At 40.2% G+C, this 21,947-nt stretch overlaps 1 protein-coding gene across 28 annotated transcripts in view; it reads right to left on the reverse strand.

The window, feature by feature from the left end:
- Positions 1 to 290: 290 nt before the first annotated feature.
- LOC144058707 (protocadherin alpha-C2-like) overlaps positions 291 to 21,947 on the reverse strand; it is a 155,013-nt gene continuing 133,356 nt past the window's right edge. For 26 of the 28 annotated variants that reach the window (XM_077577162.1, XM_077577166.1, XM_077577167.1 and 23 more), the window contains exons 2-4: positions 12,723 to 12,787; positions 10,383 to 10,468; positions 291 to 3,167 (exon numbers count right to left, since the gene is read on the reverse strand). In XM_077577162.1, the coding sequence (XP_077433288.1) occupies positions 2,863 to 3,167; positions 10,383 to 10,468; positions 12,723 to 12,787 (456 nt within the window). In that variant the 3' untranslated portion in view covers positions 291 to 2,862. Of the gene's footprint in view, positions 3,168 to 10,382; positions 10,469 to 12,717; positions 12,788 to 15,939; positions 20,592 to 21,947 lie in introns of those variants that run through there. The other 2 variants (XM_077577143.1, XR_013295462.1) reach the window with 2 other exon arrangements.

A 21,947-nucleotide genomic window follows, 5' to 3' on the forward strand; every position in this document is an offset into this window, starting at 1 on the left:
CAGGCAAGTCAATTAGTTTGCAACTCTCACCTCTGCAGTAAAAGTGTGTATGTCGACTAAAATTGGTTTGACACTTTCATAATTGTTTTTAGCTGATATTGTTTTTACACAATCTGTTTAAAATACAATTGTTTTGTATCAATTAAAATGACTGATGTTATTGTAATTTCCAGACGCACTGAAATAATTGAGATCTGGGATGTATATTTCTGTTTAAAATATTTATATAGAACTGTGTGCATTTTTAGATACAGCATGAGTCTCATCTTCCCAAAGACAACGACTTCAAATTCATTTTTAAGAAAGAAAACTTTATTTGTGAATTATAAACAGAACACATTACCACTGTTTCCATATAGATCAAATAAAAGGCAGAAAGGGAATGGAAGTAAATTAAAGTCACTATTTCACGGTCACAGTTGATGAGATGTAGGCCTACCCGAAAAAAAAAAGGGGGGGGGGGTAAAATAGATCTTGGCTGGCCCTCATTGGGACCGCACATTGTCACCAAAGTTCACCACCATACATCGGGAAAGAATGACAGCATGAAAGCTCACTAAATACAAGCATACACTACATATACTTTTTCCAACATTTTTTTTGCTTTTTTTTTTTTTTGCAAGAATGAAAGGGAAAGTGATAGGATCATCATAGGATCATACATATTTCACTTACAATATTACAGTGTTAGTTAGATCATGTCAAAGCTGGACAGAGTTTTTTTTTTCATTTGTTTTGCTTGATTTCAAAGGTATAAATAAAAATTTGGGGTGGTTGGGGGGGTGCATTAAAAACATATATATCACACTATAGCATTACAAATATTGAAAGAGGTTTAGTGGATGCCGTAACACATCTGAGCATGACGATTGTAATACATAGATGTTTGGCTTAGACAAGAGAAGTACATACAAATATTTCATGTGTGAGTAATGAAGAGAAAAAAATGACAATACAAAAAAAAATAAAATCATTGCTATCTATTTATATATATATTTCTCTATATAGTATGTGTTTCCTTAGAGCAGTACATGCAGCAGCCACTTAATGGAGTGACAGCATACTGAGCCGCAAAACTTCGGGGGAGGTGATAATGAGTTACAGGCAGGGAAGAGGGACCAACGGACGCATGGAGGCATGTTTTAGCCCCGTCTTATTACCTCATGAGAGGATTGGTGGGAGTATGCAGGGAAGCCCCGGATCCCATGTATTTATTTATTTTTAGCAGATTCAATTACTAGTGTAGAGACAATCAATCAAACACTACATTTAGAGCGTACAAAAAAGATAGTATACTGTATGCGAGTCCATAATCATAAACAATCAATTTACTTGAGCGGGGAGGGCCAGCCCAAGGCACCTGCCTCGCTTCCCGCCCGGTCCTTTGCCCCTGCGACTTACCTCAATCCCACCTGATCCTCTCTCACGAGAGCGGCCACAAACAGGAAGTGAACAGCATAGTGTAGTATTCACATGTTAAAAGCACTGAACCATTTTGCACTTTTAGAGACAAGAGTTCAAGGTGTACGTACGGCCCCGCCCCCCGCTCTCCCCCCTGATGGGCCACATCCACATTACTCCATGCTTTTGTCAGCACACCACAATGTTCAGAGCAGGCCTTTTTTTTCTTCCAAGATGGGTCTCGAGCAGGGGGTGAGGGGCGGACATGCAAGAATCGGAAGGGGGTGCGGGGAGGGGGTGTCTCTTCATGAAATGGCAAAAACATGTACTGTGAATCTCTTCAGAGAATTAAGGAAAGCAGGTTTACTTCATCTTGACATGTAGAGGCAGTCAGTGGGGTGGGGTGGGGGGGATGTAGTTTGTGGTAGCATTGGAGGAGGGGGGGGGGGGCACAAGCAGGTGAGAAGTTGAAAAGGTATCAGGTAAGGACTGGTTGCTACCAAACATTCAAAGCAGAAAGCTTTCAGCTTTTGCTGCAGCATGGGGACATAAGAAGGGGTGTTATCAAAATCTCTCGATTCTATGAATAATATTCTGCTTGTTTTCTTCAGAGTCCGCCAACTGATAGGCGGACTTGTCCCCTTGGTGATCCTCAGGAGTGTGTGAGGTATCTTCCAATCTCTCCAGCTCGTTGCCTCGGGCTCTTGGTCCATTCAAAGCAGTAAGCAAATAGAGAGTGATAGCAAAAGGATGCTCCTTCCATCCTGAGAGTTGATACAAGGTGACAAAAAGCTTGCGGTGTCTAATTTTCAGCACATTTTCGCTCTCGCTCTGTCTTTTTTTTTTAAGCTTTTTCTCAATTTCTGTCAGTGTCCACATGGCAAAGTGTGTGTTAGCATGTTGTGCGAGCATGCATGCATGTGGATTCTTTGAGATCACAGGAAACACTGTTGGTGGTTAAGGACTCTGCAGCAGTTTTGTTGTGACTGTTAGCCTTCGTTTCGGTGACTCTCTCCTGTGCTATTTACAAGTTGCGTGTGTATATGAGTGTGTGTGTTATATGTATATGTCCAGCCCCAAATTTTGCACTTATCTGACTTCTTCTTTTCCTTGGCTGGCGCAGAGCTTGTACAAAGTATTTGTCCTCTCTCACAGAGAATGATTCATCATCGTTGGGGAGGGGGTAATACAGAGGTGCCAACATGCCCAATGGGTTAAACGAAGGTAAACAATTAGGACAGTTGTGATTTTTCTAACGAGTTGACTCGGGCTGTATAGGCACATGGGGGCGTGGATGAAAATCAATCTTTTTATTGTTTATCAAGGCAAGATCAATCATTTACCTCAGTTGGAAACTGAAGGTAAAGGCCAGGTTAAAAACAAACCCAGTGGACTTTGGTTGGTACCTCTGTTTTAGCAACACCCTTTTTTTTCCTTTGCCAATTTTCACTTCCTGCTTCTTTACTCGTCATCATCTTTTCCTTTATCCTTTTTGTCCTTCTTGTCCTTCTTCTTCTTTTTCTTCTTCTTGGCCTCCTCCTTCTTTCCGAAGGTGATAAAGTCGCTCTTGTCGTCGTCTCCTCCTTGGTTCTGTCTGATGGATATTATGGCGGGGGAGCCAGGGATGATGAACGCCTCTGGGGGAACGTCGCCGGCCTTCAGGTGCTGCGGGGGTGCACCTGGACCCCCGGGACCATAGCGGAAATGCCAGCTGTTGCTGTCAACTCCGGCACCCATTGGGGGCGACACCTCTCCTCCTTCAGCATCTGAAATAGGAAAAAAAGCACTTATGTTATTGTGTGCTATTCATTTGTCTCATAAAAAACAACGTGGTAAGAAAATGCATTTTTCAAATTCAGTGTCAATCAATGGAAAACTTTTGTTTTGCTAAATATGGGCGTGTGTCCCATATACTGCTAAATTTTATTTTCCTGCTGAAAAAGTAAATGGCATTTATTCTTATGTTTGAACCTGAGACAAAAACATAGAGCATGTTTACTCTTCCATTCCTTTTTCCAAGCTATAGTACTTGTGACGGCGGCTGCCCTATTGCGCCTGTTTAATGGTCAGGAACTAGACATTAAAAGTGAGGAGAATAGAGATTTTTCATTAATTTCAGGCAGGGATATATAGGCCTTAAAAAAAAAAACTTTTTTGGGGGGGGAGGGGGGGTATATATCAAAAGTAGTAGTGGTATCGGGACTTGGTATCAATGACTACTTGATTTGAGTACTGGTATTTGTATTGATCTGAAACAAAGGTGGCATTGTGCATCACTAATTTGCATTAATAAAGTCTGTTGAGTGAACGTAACTATGCAAGCAACTATGAATGTTGGTGTAATATTCCGCCTGCAAGTAAATGGGCATTGTTTTTGTAGTCATCCCCAAAATTGGATTTTATGACTCATGTTTAAAGGGGAAGTCAACTTTAAAAATGTCTTGACAAGAATATGTTTTATGTGACCTCACTAGTGTAAACATGACATTTTGATTAATATAATGTGGAATATGAGCTATGAAGCAAAATCCAGCCATTTTTATCCATCTCAGGAGTGGCTATTTTGACACTTAATGTCGACTGAAGGTGACATCACAGTTGCTCATGGCTCAGGCATCGACCAATCACAGCTCACCTATTTTCGGCAGCTGAGCTGCGATTGGTTGTTGCCTGACACCTGATTAACTGTTATGTCATTTTCACTCGACAGCAAGTGGCAAAATGTCCGCCCTCTGCTATTGATGAAAACTGCTGGATTTTGCTGCTTAACTCATTAATGTAATATTAACCAGAATACCACATTTAGACTTGAGGGGCTGCATATAACAAATTATTGTCAAGAATCTTTTTGGGGTTGACTTCTCCTTTAAAATAATTTGTGATCAAGCTGACCCCAGTTACATCTTAAACACTCCATTTCCATGTTCAATGCTAGTCTAACATGAGGTGTGGTGTAAATCTGCGCAGGGGCAGATGACTAAGTTGTGGCATTTTCTCAGGCCCATTCAAGCAGGTGCAGCATGGTGTCTTTTAAAAGGAAGTTTGCACAATTGTGGGCATGAACACAGCCGACTTGTTTCACTGCCAATTGAAGCGGATCCTCTCATTCCCTTTATGTAAATGATGTACGGGGTGGAGAAAGGCACCGATTGAGTCCTGCATGTTTATAATGAACTGCAAGCATATGTCCATGGGCGGATGATATAAAGTTGGGTATTGGGAGATCACAGATCTGTGAAGTGGGCACTTGAAGACCACCTTTCACCCAGATCGGCCATGTCTGACTAGTGATGATCACACTTTAAAAAAAATAAATAAAAAATATGTTTTTTTGTTTTTAACCTTTTGCGCTGCCAACAAATATAGAGCCTTTTGCTTTCTAAGTTAAAGTGCTTGACGACTGAAATGTGTTTCTTTCTATGTGGACATGTCAGGTCTGCTTACTGGGCAAAGGGTTGAATATCTAAATCGGTTCCAAACATGACATGTCCCACAGGGCATACAATCCTAATCTGTCAGAGGCACGCAGAGGCACAAAAGTTAAAGCAGACAATTGAGGAGGCAGAAACACTAGTTTATAAAGGTCTAACCCTGCTGCTAATAAATCTTTATTTGGACCCTGTAAGAAGATAAATGACACTATATTTCTAATGTAGTAAGGCAGACACTGACAACAAAAGACAAAATGAAAAAAAAAACAGTACTTTGACTGAATTCAGATTGAGAATTTGTTTAGACGTCATCTTTATATTCATCATTGCCTCAAGGAAGAATACACTTCAAAATCCGAATCACTCCGAGGTCGACCAGCGTCCCTGAACGGATTATGTTCCGTGCTGTGGCATCACACTCGCCTCATTCAAAACTAATCCTGACACAGCCTTTGCAGCTTTGATAACTGCTGCAGAGCAAAACTCGTTGCTCCCTTCCTAACCCTCCCCATCCTTTCCCACATGCAGCTGCTCTGACCTTTCATGCAGTCTACCGTGAAAACACAGTAGTTGCTCCCTGTTAGAGATAAAAGTCTTAATCTATCCCATCAGTGTTGACTGTCAGTGTGATTGGGTGTTGTTACCGCTTTCCATCCCTCAGTGATGTGCACATTGGAGATGAGGATAGCCATCTTATTACTCTCTCGCTGCACAAAAAGTGATCACACTGACATCACTGTCTGTGAATGCCCATCTTTCCTTGCATTAATATAGCAGAACTATGCAGGAGAACATCTATGCGACGTCCACTGCCACTCAAGATTTTTACAGCCACTTAAATCAGCCAAGCTCTATTTGGCCAAGTCTAGTTAATAATTTCCCTTTGTCGGACTGCTGAACAGAAGCACGGCGCAGCGTTACATAAACTGAGGAGGAAGAATGATGATGAAAATGAAGCAAGATTTTGAGAAGCAGATATGAAACCTAACGCATGAGAAAAGGAAAGGATGAGGTCAACTGTCATGAATCTATTTTTATTTTGCTTAACTGCAGTGTCTTGGGATTGTGTAACAGAATATAAATGAGAGACCACGCCTTTTTTTTCTCCACAATGGTGCCTGTGGGGACAAAACACAATGACGCTGTCTATAAACATTTATCTGTATTGTATTTGTATGAATTCTCTTAAATTATAATTTTAATCATTTGCATGTGGTTAATCGGACGGATTTATTTCTGCCACGGTTCATGTCTGTAATCAGAAATACAGCCAGACACACAACTTTACGGACCTTTTTGACCTTATCTTTACCTATCAATGTACAACCACAAACCCCCCTAAGGTTTTACAATTTGAAATTCACTTTCCCGAAAAAATTGTCTCTAAAGTTGCATAACACTTCAGCGTTCAAACCATAAGGATACATGACATCACACAAATATCTGCCATTTTGTTGCACTTAGTCCAAGAGGAGCAGCAGTTGGAAGAAGAATGAATTTGTTGTGAAAAGTGTGAGTACCAATACTGGGTATCGGTATCGGGCTGATACTGGGCCTTATTTGAAGGTATGGCAGTATCTTGTGGTCGTTTAACAATCAGGAATTAAAGGCCTACATGTCTAACACATTTGACTGTGGCTATTTCTGGCCACTGGATTAATAGTTTCATTTAATATACAGTATGTATTTATTAAAATTCATTTTATTATGTGTTCTATACAAAATATAAATTTTATGAATAAACTGCAAAATATCATAAAAATTGCTATTAATTTCATGTAATTTTTAAGTAAAAATGTTAGATTGGGATATATAAGACTTTCTTTAAAACTATCTCCCATTGTTTTTTTTATTTTTATTTTATTTATCAAAAATACTAGTGGTATTGATACGTGGTATCGGTACCTGTAACTTTTTAAAAGTTGAGTATTCATATTGCTATCGGTCTGGAAAAAAAGTGGTATGGAACATCCCTAGTAATTATTTTATTTATACACTTGTAAGATGTCAACATATTAAATAAAACATTGCCTGTACAGTTAATTAATAATGGCAACAATTTCCACAATTTTCAATGGGAGAATGCTTTCCAAATCACAACACGAGGGTGACTAGCCTCCTTGAACAAATCGTGTTCAACTTTAGAGATTGTATTTCTATATGTCATCTCCCTGTACTTGATTAATATTTTTTCTATAAAATATTTTGTCTGCTATGATGTAGAATTAAACATGTGAGTGTGCGAAGGATGATGGGAAAAAGCACAACATGCATGCAGTTCCGCAGTATATTTCCTCCCTAGTGTATGTAGGTCACCCTCCTGCTCGCTTCCTCCCTTTCCACTTCATACCTGCAGTTTTCTCTGCAACACACCCATTCTTCTCTTCTTACTCTCTCTAAGTGCATTTCACCTCCCTTTGTCCTTCAGTATCCTTTAGCCAACACCATATGTTCACACCTCCCTCGATCTGACAGCTCCCGCTCATCGATAATTGGGGCCCGTGAATGGTTGCCGTGGCAACAACATCCTCCAGTAAAGCAGTGGCACGTTGGTAGGAGTCATGGTGACAGGGGCTGATAGAGAATAATGCTGCAAGCTCTCGCTAAACCCCCGCCCGCCCCCCTGCTTTCTTTCACCGTCTGTCCTACACTCACACGGCAACAGCACCGCATTCACCTTCCTGTTTCACTCATCAATCTCGTCGGTAATTCGTCACATTTTGTAGTAATACTGTACAAGTTCGTTTTATCGCTGTCATGGTGTCAAAACCTCCCTGCTATTTCTCCTGCAGAAGGTAGCACAGATTTTTCTCAATCCCTGTGTGCCCTTCTTTTAGAGAGAGAGAGAGAGAGAGAGAGAGAGAGAGAGAGAGAGAGAGAAAGAGAGAGAACGGGAGAGAGAGACACAAAGAAAGAGAGAGGGAGAAAGAGAGAGAGAGAGTCAGCACAACCCTGCTTCTATTAATGTGGATCTTTTAAGCTGGGCGTGGACTGTGCTCCATCTGTCACAGCAGGCGCAGCACAACACGTAGGCAGCCCAAACCCTCTCAAGCCCCCCAGACTCACGCAACATACTCTAAACACAATAACCAACAAGACAGGTTGGATATTATCAACATTCATCCATTAATGAATATCAACAAGTAAATCTACATATGATGGAGGATTTAAGGGGTTGTTGGTTTTCGTGTAATCACACACATGGTTTTAAGTGTACCGCTGGTCTCCACCTGAGGGCTGAAGCTTGCCTGAATAAACAAGACAACTTAGTTAAAAATAGCTCTGCCTATGACTCACGCTGATGTGGCAGGACACTTTAAATCAATATGTCAGTCTCTCTCCTACCTGCGATACATTACAGAGTATTCTTTCTGCATACCATATCGCAAGATCATTTTTTTCTCCTTAAGAAAGGTCTGCTTAGCAAATCTTTAGACATCCCAAGCCTGAACTTTTTGGTCATCCAATTGTAAGCGTATTTAACCTGAAGCTAAACTGGCTTTCAGGTAAAATTGAAGTCGCTACTCGGGATCACGATGATTAAAAAAAAACAAAAAAAACTGAGGAAGATTCAGTCTAAAGGCAAGTCAAGATGAATAGGTGTACAATGTGTCATTCCAAAATGGTGTAATATGCAAAATGTTCATATGCAATTCTGGTAAGCTTCTGTTTTGCTGCTTCTGTCTTGGTCCAAGTCACAATCTATCTCTCTACCTTCATGTTTTGAAGTGCAGCCATGCAGGAGAAAAAAAAAAAAAGGAAAAAAAAGTGAGCTACTGCATGTGTGAGTTTATGTGCAAAGGCTTTTGGGGCGTGGGCAGCATCATTTCTCTCATTGCCTCTTCCATAGCACAACAGAAAACAGGGATTTAAGCACAACACGTTGCCCATATCATCATGACTGACTGACTTTGTGTTATCATTGTGTCATCAAAATTGGCAGACAAGTTCCACTGGAAACCAAAACTTTTCTCACAACAACACTATATTTGACAATGACTTCAAAGCTAGGATTCGACAAGGTTAGAATTTTAATTAATGAAATCAAGTATGGCAGAAAATACCTTTGTGTTACTAATTGCCAGTCGGTCAAGTTACTATAAACAGCACAGAACATATTGTAATTTCAAAGTACTGTACCACAATATTACTGTTCCTGAATCCCACTACATCTGCATTACGTACTTTCATGAAAAACAACAGATTGTCTTGGCTTCTCATTTTTTGGCCTTCTGACGTAATATCTAGAGAAATAAAATCACTGCTTTTTTTTTGTAGCCGGTATTACCAAGGTTATGTTCCTAATAACAAATAACTGCAATTGTAGTGCAATGCAGTACGTTTATATGACATTCTACTAAATTCTAACAGGTCCATTCATATTTACATATTTGTTAATCCAAAGAGCCACCCTCTATGTAAATTTCAATACAGTGCTATCTACATGCTTCACATCCTTCTTGGCATCCACCTTTATCTACCTCTGCGTTGACTACCCATCCATATACTGGCGTCACAGGTGAGCTGGAGCCGATCCCAGCTAAAGTTTGGGCAAGAGGTGGGGTACACCATGGACGGGTCTCCAGTCAATTGCAGGTCTCCTACAGCTTTCATAACCGCATATTAAACTTCATATATCCATCAACACACCACAATGCTTTAAATGCCTCATGTGGCAGAGACTAATGAGTTGAGGTGAGCCTGCTGTCAAAATACACGTTTGCAGTTTTGTAAAGAATTTACACAGAAAGTTTCTACGTAGATTAATATAGACTTTGCCTCCGCTAAGGTTAATTAACCCATTAAGGCCTAAAGCGCCTGGAAAAATATGCGTCTAAAACCTATGGGTGACTTTAGAATCACCCCCAAAAAACTGAAGTTTTCCTGGAAATTCAACAATATTGTCATTGATATCTTAGCTCCTGAAACAGATAGAAACATAATTCCAAAATCTTTTCGGGGCTTACACCTGTGGCGTTTACACAAACCTACATTTATTATTATAAAACTTCAATATATATATATAAAAAAATCAACAAACAACGGTGTCACATGTGCGGGTATATTTACCTTCAACACTGGAGCGCAGTTTTAAAAACCTCGAGGAATCGAGTGGTAATTATCCGTCGTCCATTCCTTTACAAAGCCGTCAAAACTTTCAACATCCTCATTGTCTACAAACATATTTCTTAACAATATGCCACTGTCGACTGGTTACACTGATTCACAGTAAACCCCCGCGCGCCGTCGTCAATCGCCGTCATTTATTTCATAACTCCTGCGAATCTGCAGCAGCCAAGAATGATCGAATAAGATTCCAAGACATGCTAGTAGGCCTACGTCACCCTCTCGTGCATATTCTGATGCATTTCATCGGCTAAGAAACGAAGAATTGGTCAAAACAAAACAAAATGAGGATTCCGCTCTCCCGGCTTTTAAAGGTAGAAGAGCGTTAGAGCGCTCCCGGCTCTAGTGGTAGAACTGTGGTAATGCGCTCCCGGCTTTAATGGGTTTAAGTGAGGATGGGGGGGGGGGGGGGCTTATTCTTACCAGCAGCGCTTGATGCTGTGGGCCAGTTCTGAACCAGAACTCCCTGGGCTCCCTGCATCACCGAGGACTCCTCCATATGTACTGAGCTAGAACAAACACACAAATGAACATGTTCATAAAGTCATTACACAAATGAGACAATATAACACTTCACCAAAAAACATGCCTTTGAATATATTATAATTCTGATTTTGATTGACATTACAAGGGACATAATGAACAATATGTTTCAAACAAGCTACAGTATATGTGGTTGAATCTTTGAGACAGAGAGTTCTGTATCACTCCTAAATTTCCAAATTATTTAATGGCACATGGATTCCGCATACCCTATGAAATTTCACACCTGCTATTTGGGATTTTAGCACCCTCCCCTTGACGAAAGCAAAACAGGACAGAGGGGCAGCTATGGCACGCTTGTGAATCACCTTTAAAAGTGTGCTCAAATTGTGAAACTAATTATATTTGAGTCATTAAGACCCATTTAAAATATAGCATTTTGACCGAGGATAAGTTTACCTAAATTATAAAACATATTTTACAAATAATGCCAAATAACGAGTTTGTCTTTTTTTTTAAAGCTAAGCATTTTATCATCGTAACACACTATTTATTTCAAATCTAAATGCAAACAGGAAAAAGCTTATTTAATATTAAAAATATTCAACGGATGGGATTAAATGAAATAGGTCAGTGCCATCATGCGGCGATTAGGGTTATCCAAAATCTCAGTGCGACTGCATGACCATTCAGGGGAGCTTTGGTAATGGAACACAGGAGGAAGTCACTAAAATACATCATAGATAGAATATATTCATCCGATTTATACAAGCAAATCCCAGCTGTAATTATGAGGAGATCTGCTTAATATTAATGAGACATGATGTATGTCGGCTTCTTGGTCTAAATCTGACCAAATAATTACACTAAGTAAAAAATGGCTTCAAACATGCAGTATTAGCAACAGGCACTGAATGTATGCAAATGACTCTTCATTTGGGTTGATGACCTATAGTTTCACAACAGGTTTATAGTTTTATTTGGTAATGATTGTGCAACACTTTTGAAGCACACTGGCATGTTCCCGTCTCCTCACATCTAGTGGTTGAAATGTTAAAATACATCTTATATCTAAAACTTATTGCTAATTCCATCAATCTAAAAAAAAAAAGTGATTGGAATATAAAAAGTGGACTTTTATGAGCGTTAAATCAAATCAAATTAGCATAACAAAAACACATGGTTGTAGACCACCACAACGTATCCTAGCATGTGTCTTCCTGCTATTCACAGTATAATATTACAGTAAACGATGTGTTTGTAATTGTTTGGAGTCATTTTTTGTTTTTGTTTAAAAATGTCCAAATACCGGTACTCTGATTTCCAGCATATCAACAGCAATTGTTCACTGATTTCAGTAGCCTTTCATGAAAGAAGACTGATTATTTTCTGTGTTTAATCAAAATAAGACATTGGCAAACACCTGTTTTTACTTATAACTTTTTTTTTAAAATCACTATAAGAATGCGAAGTACGAATTAAACACCAATCACCGGTTAATAAATAGTAATCGGGGGGAAAAATTTCAAATGCAAAATTAAAATGAAACAGATTAGTCGATTAATTGATTGAATAATCAGTTGATTAATCAATTCTAAAAATATTCGATAGTGACAGCACTAATAGTGATTTAAAAAAATGGGGATTGATGTTGTACTAAGTGACCGGTTTGGTCATTGTTTTCCAAAAACAGATGTGTCTTTAATCAGTGAACAATTACTGTTAATATGCTGAGGTCAGAAGATTTGGACAATTTTAAATAAACAAAAATGGTTCCAAACGATTACTCTATTATTAAAATAGTTGTTGATTAATTTGATAATTGATTACTTTCGATTAATTTTCACAGCTCTAGACTTAGCCCATATAAATACAGACTGCATGTCTGGAATCATCTGCCACGTGAATGCCGTGTTGTTTCATTTCTTACTTTGATGATTTTTATTATTCAACCTAAACTGACTATTACTGAAAAATTACAAAAGTATTCATCAAATATTTGTATTGCACAATGATTAAGGGTGCCACCATGAAGGATTGTTTACAATAGTGCCAGAATGCCAATTGGTCAAAATGGAGATGAATGAATGAAATTTGCAGTAATATAAATAGTGTGGGGTGTAAAATTGTCTTGGCAAAAAATGTTGATGGTGAAGGATTTGGTTATTTTCTATGTGACATGCATGCCTCTCAAAATAAGCTTTCCACAAAAACATGATGATTTATGAGTATGGGAAAAAAAAGAGCCAAACAAAGGACACCAAACGGTTGAGTGCTTACCTCTGCATTACACCACCTGCTCTCAGGGAGGCTGAATATCTCCAGTCGGAATTTGGCCCCTTAGGCTGAAAAGAGAGTGAGAGGAATTGAGTCTTAAGTACAGAATAAACCTAATACCGCCAAAATTAATAAGTCATGGCGGGGAATCAAAACTGCTACTGTGCCCCTGTTGTTGGAAAGAAATGAGTGATGAGCTTCAGGGGAATGCATTCAATTTTGTTCTCCTCTATGAATGACCTTTAAAAGCGATTGCCAGATCACATCTGATGACTTTTACATCAGCTCAACATACTTACCATCGTTATTCTGCATACAGGTGCTATGCGTGTAGATGATAAAATGCTGAAAAGTGATTTAATGTGGTAGTGCTTTCTGAATATTTTGCTCTTTTTTTCAAAACAGCCAGTGATTTTCCTCCTCAGTTTGCCGCAACCTCCGCTACACAGGTCATTTCTCTCATCAAGACCACAGATTTCACACGGACACGTCTAACCAAAGTAACCGCAGCAACCGAGCTAATTCACTGCTGTACAAAGACATACAAGTGAATTGTCTAAAATACTCAAATTATTCATTATCAATAAATCATACACGAAAATAACACTATGGTAAAAAAAGGGCTGCTTCACCAAAATGAAATTCCATTTGATTTATCCGAGTCAGAGTCATCAGATTGAGGACACGCATTAATTATGAAGGATTTAGGGCTCATGTGAAAAAGTATCACTGCTCCTACTTGTCAGGCAAAGCGGAAACAACCCAATTTATCTTCAAACATAAGATATGCGCTTGCTAATGATGCTGCATTAACATTTGAGTCTATGGTGTTATATTTTGTTAGTACAGAAAGTAGTAGTGTACTGTATTTCTATAGTATTTGGATAACAGTGATAACATCATGGAAAAAAAAAGAGAAGCATTAATTAAATACCTTTAAAAAAAAAAGACTAACAATAAATTTGAGGCCAAATTGTCCACAAACAGAATGAAACAGCTTTCCTAAAATGTTTGCCCTGTTGCGGCACAGACATTGCCGAAGGGTGGCTGGTTTGCTAAGTGTGTTAAGAGTATTTTGTAAGAACACACATACCCTCACAAAAATACAGATACAAGCACCATGAATCTAAACATGTCTGCAGTCTAACACTCATGTAAAAGTGGGAATCAAGCAAGTTCCGAGAGGAATATTGATTTTCCACGTGCATTCAAGCCTTATTCTGCCTTTTTCCTCTAACCTTCCCTCTCCGGTGAATGAACACTTCTCCCCTGGATACAAGCCTCACACCTCTGCCATCAACACGCAGTGCATCCAATCACATCTCACCACCGCCTTAGCGGGCCTGGAGCCAGCCAATCTGCTTTCAGCACCTATTTGGTATCAGTTAATAACGGATCGAGAGCAAACTTGACTGGCATTTAATGAGGAGCGACTGATAACCTTTATTTATTCTATTTGTTGTCTTTTGTGCTCTGCACAGACAACAGGAGAAGCTCGGAGGGTGGTATGTGGGTGTGTTTCGGAACATATCGATGCAGACTGCACTATCCCCCACAACATATAAATGACCACTGAATTCCCACTAGAGTTACACACTTGAGCACAGTGGCACACAGCCCAGTGAGTTAATAATGCTACTTGTGAGGGGTCAACAAATCAAATTGCTGCTTGTGTACCCCTGTGGCGAGAAAAAGCAATAAACAAAATGATTCCAGATAGAGAGGCAATACCTAATGGAATATATTTCTGCACATAGGCACTAAAAGATCATAAATAATTCAATCAACGTCAAAGAAATGCGCAAACTAGGAACTCAAAATGCAAAATGTGTCCACAGAAATAAGGATGCAGTCTCTCAGACACACAACCCAGAAAAAAAGTCCCACATGTCAATATGCTAATTTACTGCTAACATGAGGCTATATTTTTGAAGTTGTTCAATCTGACAATTTACAGTTTTTAGTTTGGAAATATTTGTCTGGCTAACACAATGCTAGCAACACACAAAAGGGAGTTTGAAAACTTGGGACACCGGTCCTGAGAGACAAACTAGTTTAGCGCTAGCTTGGATGAGGCTAAAAGCAACATAGACGGATTTAAAATGGGACCAAAAAGACAAGCAAATCATAACTTTGTTCTGCTGTTGGCCAGCATACAGGATGTGATCCTGGAGGTTAAAGTAAGTTATTTTAAAACAAATATTTGGCTGGCTAACACAATGCTAGCAACACACAAAAGGGAGTTTGAAAACTTGGGACACCGGTCCTGAGAAAAACTAGTTTAGCGCTATCTTGGATGAGGCTAAAAGCAACGTAGACAGATTTAAAATGGGACCAAAAAGACGAACAAAACATAACTTTGCTCTGCTGTTGGCCAGCATACAGCATGGGATCCTGGAGGTTAAAGTAAGTTATTTTAAAACTGAAAAGGATAACCTCTCCAATACGCTTGAATCAGGTAGTGAATATGCTTTGTACATATGATCAAGATCAAGTGCACTCCATTTACCATTTTGTTTAAAACCCTGGAGAACCCACGGGGTCAAATTTGGCCCCTATAAATTCTGCTACTCAAATAACAAAGACCTTTTTTTTTTTTTAATACAAATTTAACTTCAAAAGTCCAGAGTGCCACTTCTGACCCCTGCATGGGGCCATCTAGTGGATGAATATTGCACTTACATGAGCCAAAGTGGTGGTGACAAGATGTCTGGCAACATGCTGATTTGTTGAGCTGGAAATCAATCCAAACAAAACCATCTTCTCAGCAAACCATCACATTGTAAAATTGTGGTTTTTTTTGTTAATATATTTCATATCATATTGCAGAATGCCTAGAGTATGTTTTATATATATTTTTTGATAAATTAGCAACTCTGAGCTAGTTCAAAAAACAAGGGTTAAAATTGAAAAAACATATTTTGGTGTTCAGTGAACTTATAGCAGTCATTTAATGTATAATTCCAAATTTTCCATAGAAGAAAAGGGGTTCTTGGGTTCTCCAGGGTTAAATTGATTTTTTCATGTTGGACTATGATGTGTTTTTTGGCAAAAGCACACGTAGTAACCCATTCGAGTTGATTCAGTCATTCGTTGGCTAATGTCAATACAAATAGCGAATGTGGCTCTCCAACTACAATTCCTTAAAGCAACTCACAATGACGATTCGCATTTTGATTTGGTTTGAGACACAAAACAACACATTGGAGCAGTCACACACCTGAACGGCCATGGCATCTGGCATGCTGAGACGGCGAACAATTATCTGGCTGTGTCCACTGTGGCTGGTGACATATCCCGAGCCCCAGGTGCCACTGTGAGGTCGTCCCGTGTTGTAGAACATAAACGTGTCACTTCCTGAAGTCGCCGTCAGGCACGTTTTATAACAGTACGTTTTGGTCACCGACCCGTTACCCCGCACTTCAATGTAACGCGGTTCTACTTTAAGATCTCGGCGTAGGGCCACGCTGGCACTTGACTGGCCTCCGCCCCCGCTGGCAGCTGCTGCGCTGTTACCCTCAGGCAGACTCTTCTTGGATACGCAACAAGGGCAGCAGGAACCAGGCTGGGTGCAGTAGTCATGGCAACGCACAATGGCCAGCACGCAGACGGTGACCAAGAATACGAAAGTGGTGGCACACAGGGCGATGATGAGGTAGATGGTGACGTGGGAAAACATCAAGGGGCTTTCGGGCCTGATGATGCGCTTGGGGTCGGGGGTCAACTTAGGCATGAGTTCCATCACATGCACGTGGACAGTTGCGGTTGACGAGAGCGGCGGCAGGCCATTATCACGCACCAGAACCATCAAAGCAAAGGAGGTGGAGTTCTCCTCAATGACGCGTCTGGTGGTGCGGATCTCGCCGGTGTGCTCGTGCACCTTGAAGAGGTCGAGTTCCATGTTGGGCGCTTGAAAGGTGTACAGTAGCCAAGCGTTCTGCCCTGCGTCTCCGTCCCACGCCACCACCTTTGTGACCAACACTCCAGCCTCAGAGTTCTTCAACAGTGTCTCTGTGGTGCGACTCCCGTTAGCAGGCGGGTAAACGATCCTTGGCTTGTGGTCGTTCTGATCCATAATGTAAACATACACGGTAGCCACGCGGCTTAGCGGGGGCATGCCATTGTCTTGCGCTTTGACCTGAAAGTGAAACTCTCTCAGCTTTTCAAAGTCAAATGTTCGCAGGGCATAGGCTTCACCCGTGTTGGATCTGACGCCGACGTAGCTCGCCACTGGGATGCCGTGATTGTTGTCATTGAGGACCGTATAGGCGATGCGCGCATTTTCTGCCGCGTCAGCATCCGCGGCTTTGACGGTACACAGCGGCGAACCTGCCGCGTTGTTCTCAGTGATGTAAACGGTATACGACGTCTGTTCAAATCGAGGAGGGTTGTCGTTTACGTCGGCGACGTCTACTTTAAAGGTCGTTTGAGAGGACAGAGGCGGAGTTCCTCCGTCTACGGCACATATGGTGATGTTGTAGGATGAGATGGTTTCACGGTCCAAGAATGCGGAGGTGACGACTGTATAGTGGGTGCGGGAGGATTTGATTTTGAAGGGGGTTGGAGGTATGAGCTCCAGCATGACTTGCTTGTTGGGTCCAGAATCTCGGTCGTTTATGCTGATCAGAGCAACAACGGTGTCTGCGCGGGCATCCTCACGTACAGGAATGGAGAGAGATGACAGGACAATTTCGGGGATGTTGTCATTAACGTCTAAAACGTCGACCACGACTTTACAGTGAACTGCCACAGCGGCAGGCCCTTTGTCCATTGCCTGAATGTAAATTTCATACGATTTTGCCTCCTCATAGTCTATATTGTTCTTCACTGTTATCTTTCCTGTGTCTGTATTCAAGGCAAACATCTGCCTGACCCGTTCTGGGGTGTAACTGCTGAATGAGTAAAAAATATCTCCATTGGAGCCCTCATCGAGGTCTGTAGCATTTAACTGAATCACAAGAGTATCCTTTGGGGAGTTTTCATACACTTTGACTTTATACACCGAGCTATCAAAAACAGGCACATTGTCGTTTGCATCAAGGATGCGTACATTGATTTTGGCTGTGCCACTTCTCTGCGGGGTGCCGCCATCCACCGCTGTTAGGATGAGCTGATCGGATGGCGTCTGTTCACGGTCGAAGGGCTTTCTGAGAATAAGCTCAATGTGCTTGTCATTAGAGGAGGGCTTAACAGAGTCCAGAGTTAGATGTTGGTTGGGGCTGAGGCGGTACTGCTTCACAGAGTTGGAGCCATCATCTGGATCTTGAGCGGCCTCTATGTGGAACTTCGATCCCGTCAGAGCAGATTCCGACACTTCTAGCAGATACTGCGAATGTGGGAACCTCGGTGCGTTATCGTTAACGTCCAGAATGTCCACCTCGATGTTGTGCACTTCCACGGGGTGGTCCAAAATCACCTCGAGGCTGAGTGCACAGGTGTCCCCCTTTTTACACAGGGTCTCTCGGTCTATACGGTCACTCACCACCAACTTCCCACTTTTGTGATTAACGGTGAAGTACCTCCGTCCACTCTCAGGTGTCAACCGGATGCGACGGCTGATAAGTTTCTTCAGGTCCAGACTCAAATCTCGGGAAATATCACCCACCTGTGCGCCGTTCTCTAGTTCCTCCGGAATGGAGTAGTGAATCAGCCCCCTCGTACAGCCACCGTATATGAAAATAATTAAACATAATCCGTAACGCGCTGTTGTTGCCATCGCAAGGAGGCAGTACGTGGAGAAAAAAAAAAAATCAGACGCGTGTCTTTCGCCACGCTGAGAGCAAGAAAATAGTCTGCATGACGACGTGCAGAACACCGCCTGCTACCTCGCTGGTGCCCATTCCGCCTTCTTTTCTCCCTGTGTGTCCATGTTTGCGTTGTTATGGTTGGAAATGTTTGCCCTCCGAGCAAGACTGATTTCTCTCCTCCCTCTCCTCCCTCTCCTCCCCGTGCTGTGGTGTTGCTGTGTGGGCAAAGGAAGGGAGGGGGCTCGCTCAAACCATGCAGCTTTCATTTCAGCTCTGAGAAAATGAGCTAATAAACAACAAAATATACCTAATCATCTAAAGAATTGTCTTTTTTTAATGACATATCTATCGATCAAGGTCGTTCCGGAGCAGCCAGTTCCCATCTGCAGCTGACAAAAATCGTCTCCCTCTCCTCTTTTTTTCGTCAGCGCCACCGCCCTTTCCAATGCATGCGCCGGGAAAGCCAATTTATGAGCAAGTCAAGTGAACAGGCTTCTGCTGTTATTCAAACCAACCATTACTACCTGTATTCATAACCTAGAGGAGTACTTTATGAAATCTGGAAGGCAAGAAAAACAGCATGCTGAAAAGTAAAAAAAACAAAACATTAATGGCGATAGTAAACAAACATTATAGTTCTGTATTTGCGCTCCATTTGTTAACTACCAATTTGCAAGCATTGCCTAATTACACAGTAAAGGGTAGATCATGAAATCATAGGGAGATCAGGTTAAATTTTGTTATCAACCAGGTGTCTCAAATGAAAATATATTACGTCCAAATGTAACTGTAAATAATGAACCTGGCCACAACATTAGGTACACTTGCACACTCAGAGATATGTTATTTACAAGAGATATATAAAGAAAAGTTGCTAACAATATGGTTATACCATGGTTGTAGTTTCCAGAAATGACAGTAGTTATGAACTGCACTGGATAGAACTGAAATGTTTGTAATATTTTGAACCAACGACAAATGTCTAAATTTCATTAGTACACGTCTCACATTTAAAATGGAAGTAAAGTCAGTCTTTTTTTATTCTACTCTTGTTGGTTCATTGTGCATTCTTTCCTTTGTATTATTTGTTATTGTTCACTCCAAACTAAAAACAAACTAGAGATAGACGATATGTTTTTTTCAGGTACCAATATCGATTATGAGTAGTGAAGAGCACCGATAACTGATATTTGGAACCGATATTCATTTTCACTAAAAGGGAAAATATTGGCATCAAACTTTGAAAAAATACAAACTCCAGCTCCTAAATTGATTTACTTTTAAGCATATGTTAATTGAACATTTTTTATGGTTTGTAAAATATTGTAGTTTAAAAAAATAATCTTAGTCAATAGACATCTTTGTTTTAAAAATCTAACAAAAAGTTCAGGGATCTCCCTGTGGCTGTTGCATGTCTTCAAAAGTTAAATAAAAGCGTAAGTAAAGTAAATAGCTACCTATTGTTTTTTTTGTGTGCGTGTTTTTTTTTACAGTAAATCTATTTTTCCCAAATTTCTGAAGTATTAAAATTTTATTTTATTTTCAAACTAAAACAGAAGGTGCAAAGAGTTCCCAGGCTCAGCAGCATCTCTGAAAATTTAAATAATGAGTTCTCTGAAGTTAACACTTTTTTAAATGGATCTATTATCGGCCGTATGATTCTTGCCGATGCCGATATTTGTCAAAATGCTGAATATCTGCACCAATAATCGGCCCAGCCGATAATCGATCTATCCCTAAAACAAACACACACAAAAATAAACAATACAGTACAGCCTATATAGATCATCTTTCAGTGATTCTAACAGTTGATTTTAAAATTGTTATCCTGTGAATATCCACCTGTCTTGGCACCTGGCCCACAAGGCGTGTACTGTACTGTGCTGTGCATACTGTTCTCCTTTCCTGATGTAGTGCCACTTTCTCCCACACGCATGCAGACTGCCCACAGCAATAATAATGCCCATCATATGTGAGGGAGAAGACAGTGACTCATTCGGAAGCTGCAAGTGGATGAGTGTATATATGGAGTGACTCCAAGTCAGCAAGGAGGAAGGAGAGGAGGCGGACGAGTAGGAGGAAGTTGTGGCAAATGTGATACTGCAGAATGTTTGGGAAAGGAATGCAAATAACATGCAGAACAAGTGTGTTTCGACTTAATTAGCTGGTTTGTGATATTGCTCATCATTAACACGTGAAAACAATCCAGTGCAGATGTTGTACTTGTAGTTAGGAATACATGATTCACACTCACGCACACACACACACAGAAAACAAACAAAAAAAAACAAACAAAAAAAAATTATATATATATATATATATATATATATATATATATATATATATATATATATATATATATATAATAATTTAAAAAAGAGCAATGATGATGACATGTCGAATCGGTAAAATTACCGAATGAACAATACTGAGCTCTCTCAAGAAAAAAATAAGAAAAAAAATAAAAGAAATACATGATTCCATGTCTTGGTCAAACCAATAAACGTACAAAAAAAATGCTCTCTGCATTTCATGCCACTGCACATTGGCCATAAAAGTGTTCAACAGTCTCCGATGGCTTTGCACGGACACTCAGTCACGCCATCAGTGACATTTAGCAGATTTTCCCAGTGGGCCGTGTAGAACTGCTTGTTTGGCACTGGCACACACACAAGTTTATCTCACACACAAAGCTGGATTTACACACATTTGCCACCTTTCTTTCCATCACATTTTGTCATGGCATGTTTTTCATCAAACATCACAATTAATTATTACATCTGTCCCATCTTTAATTGAATGCTACAGAGTGACAGTTAGTTTTCCACCTGGGTGATGCATATCAAGTTATCAACGAGTTTCTTCAAATGACAGATGCTTGATTCGCATCACCGACCACGGAGCTGCACACGCTAATTGCTATTCCTTGAAAAATGCATCTCATCTGACGCAAACTGCAACAACTCTCACCTTATATCACTTTAAGTCAAGCGGTTAACACAAAATTCAATCACTTGTGATTCAGCCTTTAAAGGGATGCTTGACTCATTGAGCCATTTTCAGCACTAAATAATTAATAATAATTATATTTTGTCCAGAATTAATTTGATAGCTTGATTATTTTTCATGTACAATTAATACTAGGGGTGGGAACCTCTGGCTACCTCACGATACGATACAAGGCTCACACTAATGATTATCTCTCAATATAACAATCACGCGATTATCGATATATTGGTCAGGTAATAAATCCAAAATAATCTACGATAAAACTAATCAAGACATAAAATTATGTTTTTGTCAATGAGAAAATAGTTTCTTTTTGTACCTCGAGTACCCCTATCAGCCTGTTTTCCATGTCTCTCTCACCTCACGATCATTATCAGGCTTCATGCAGAGCTTGCTGATTAGCTAATCATTTGAAACACCTGTGTTGGCTGTGGGAGACATGGAAAAAAGTTTACTCTCTTCCAAGTATAAA

Source organism: Vanacampus margaritifer, chromosome 10 (genome assembly GCF_051991255.1).
Source record: "Vanacampus margaritifer isolate UIUO_Vmar chromosome 10, RoL_Vmar_1.0, whole genome shotgun sequence".
Lineage (NCBI taxonomy): Eukaryota > Metazoa > Chordata > Actinopteri > Syngnathiformes > Syngnathidae > Vanacampus > Vanacampus margaritifer.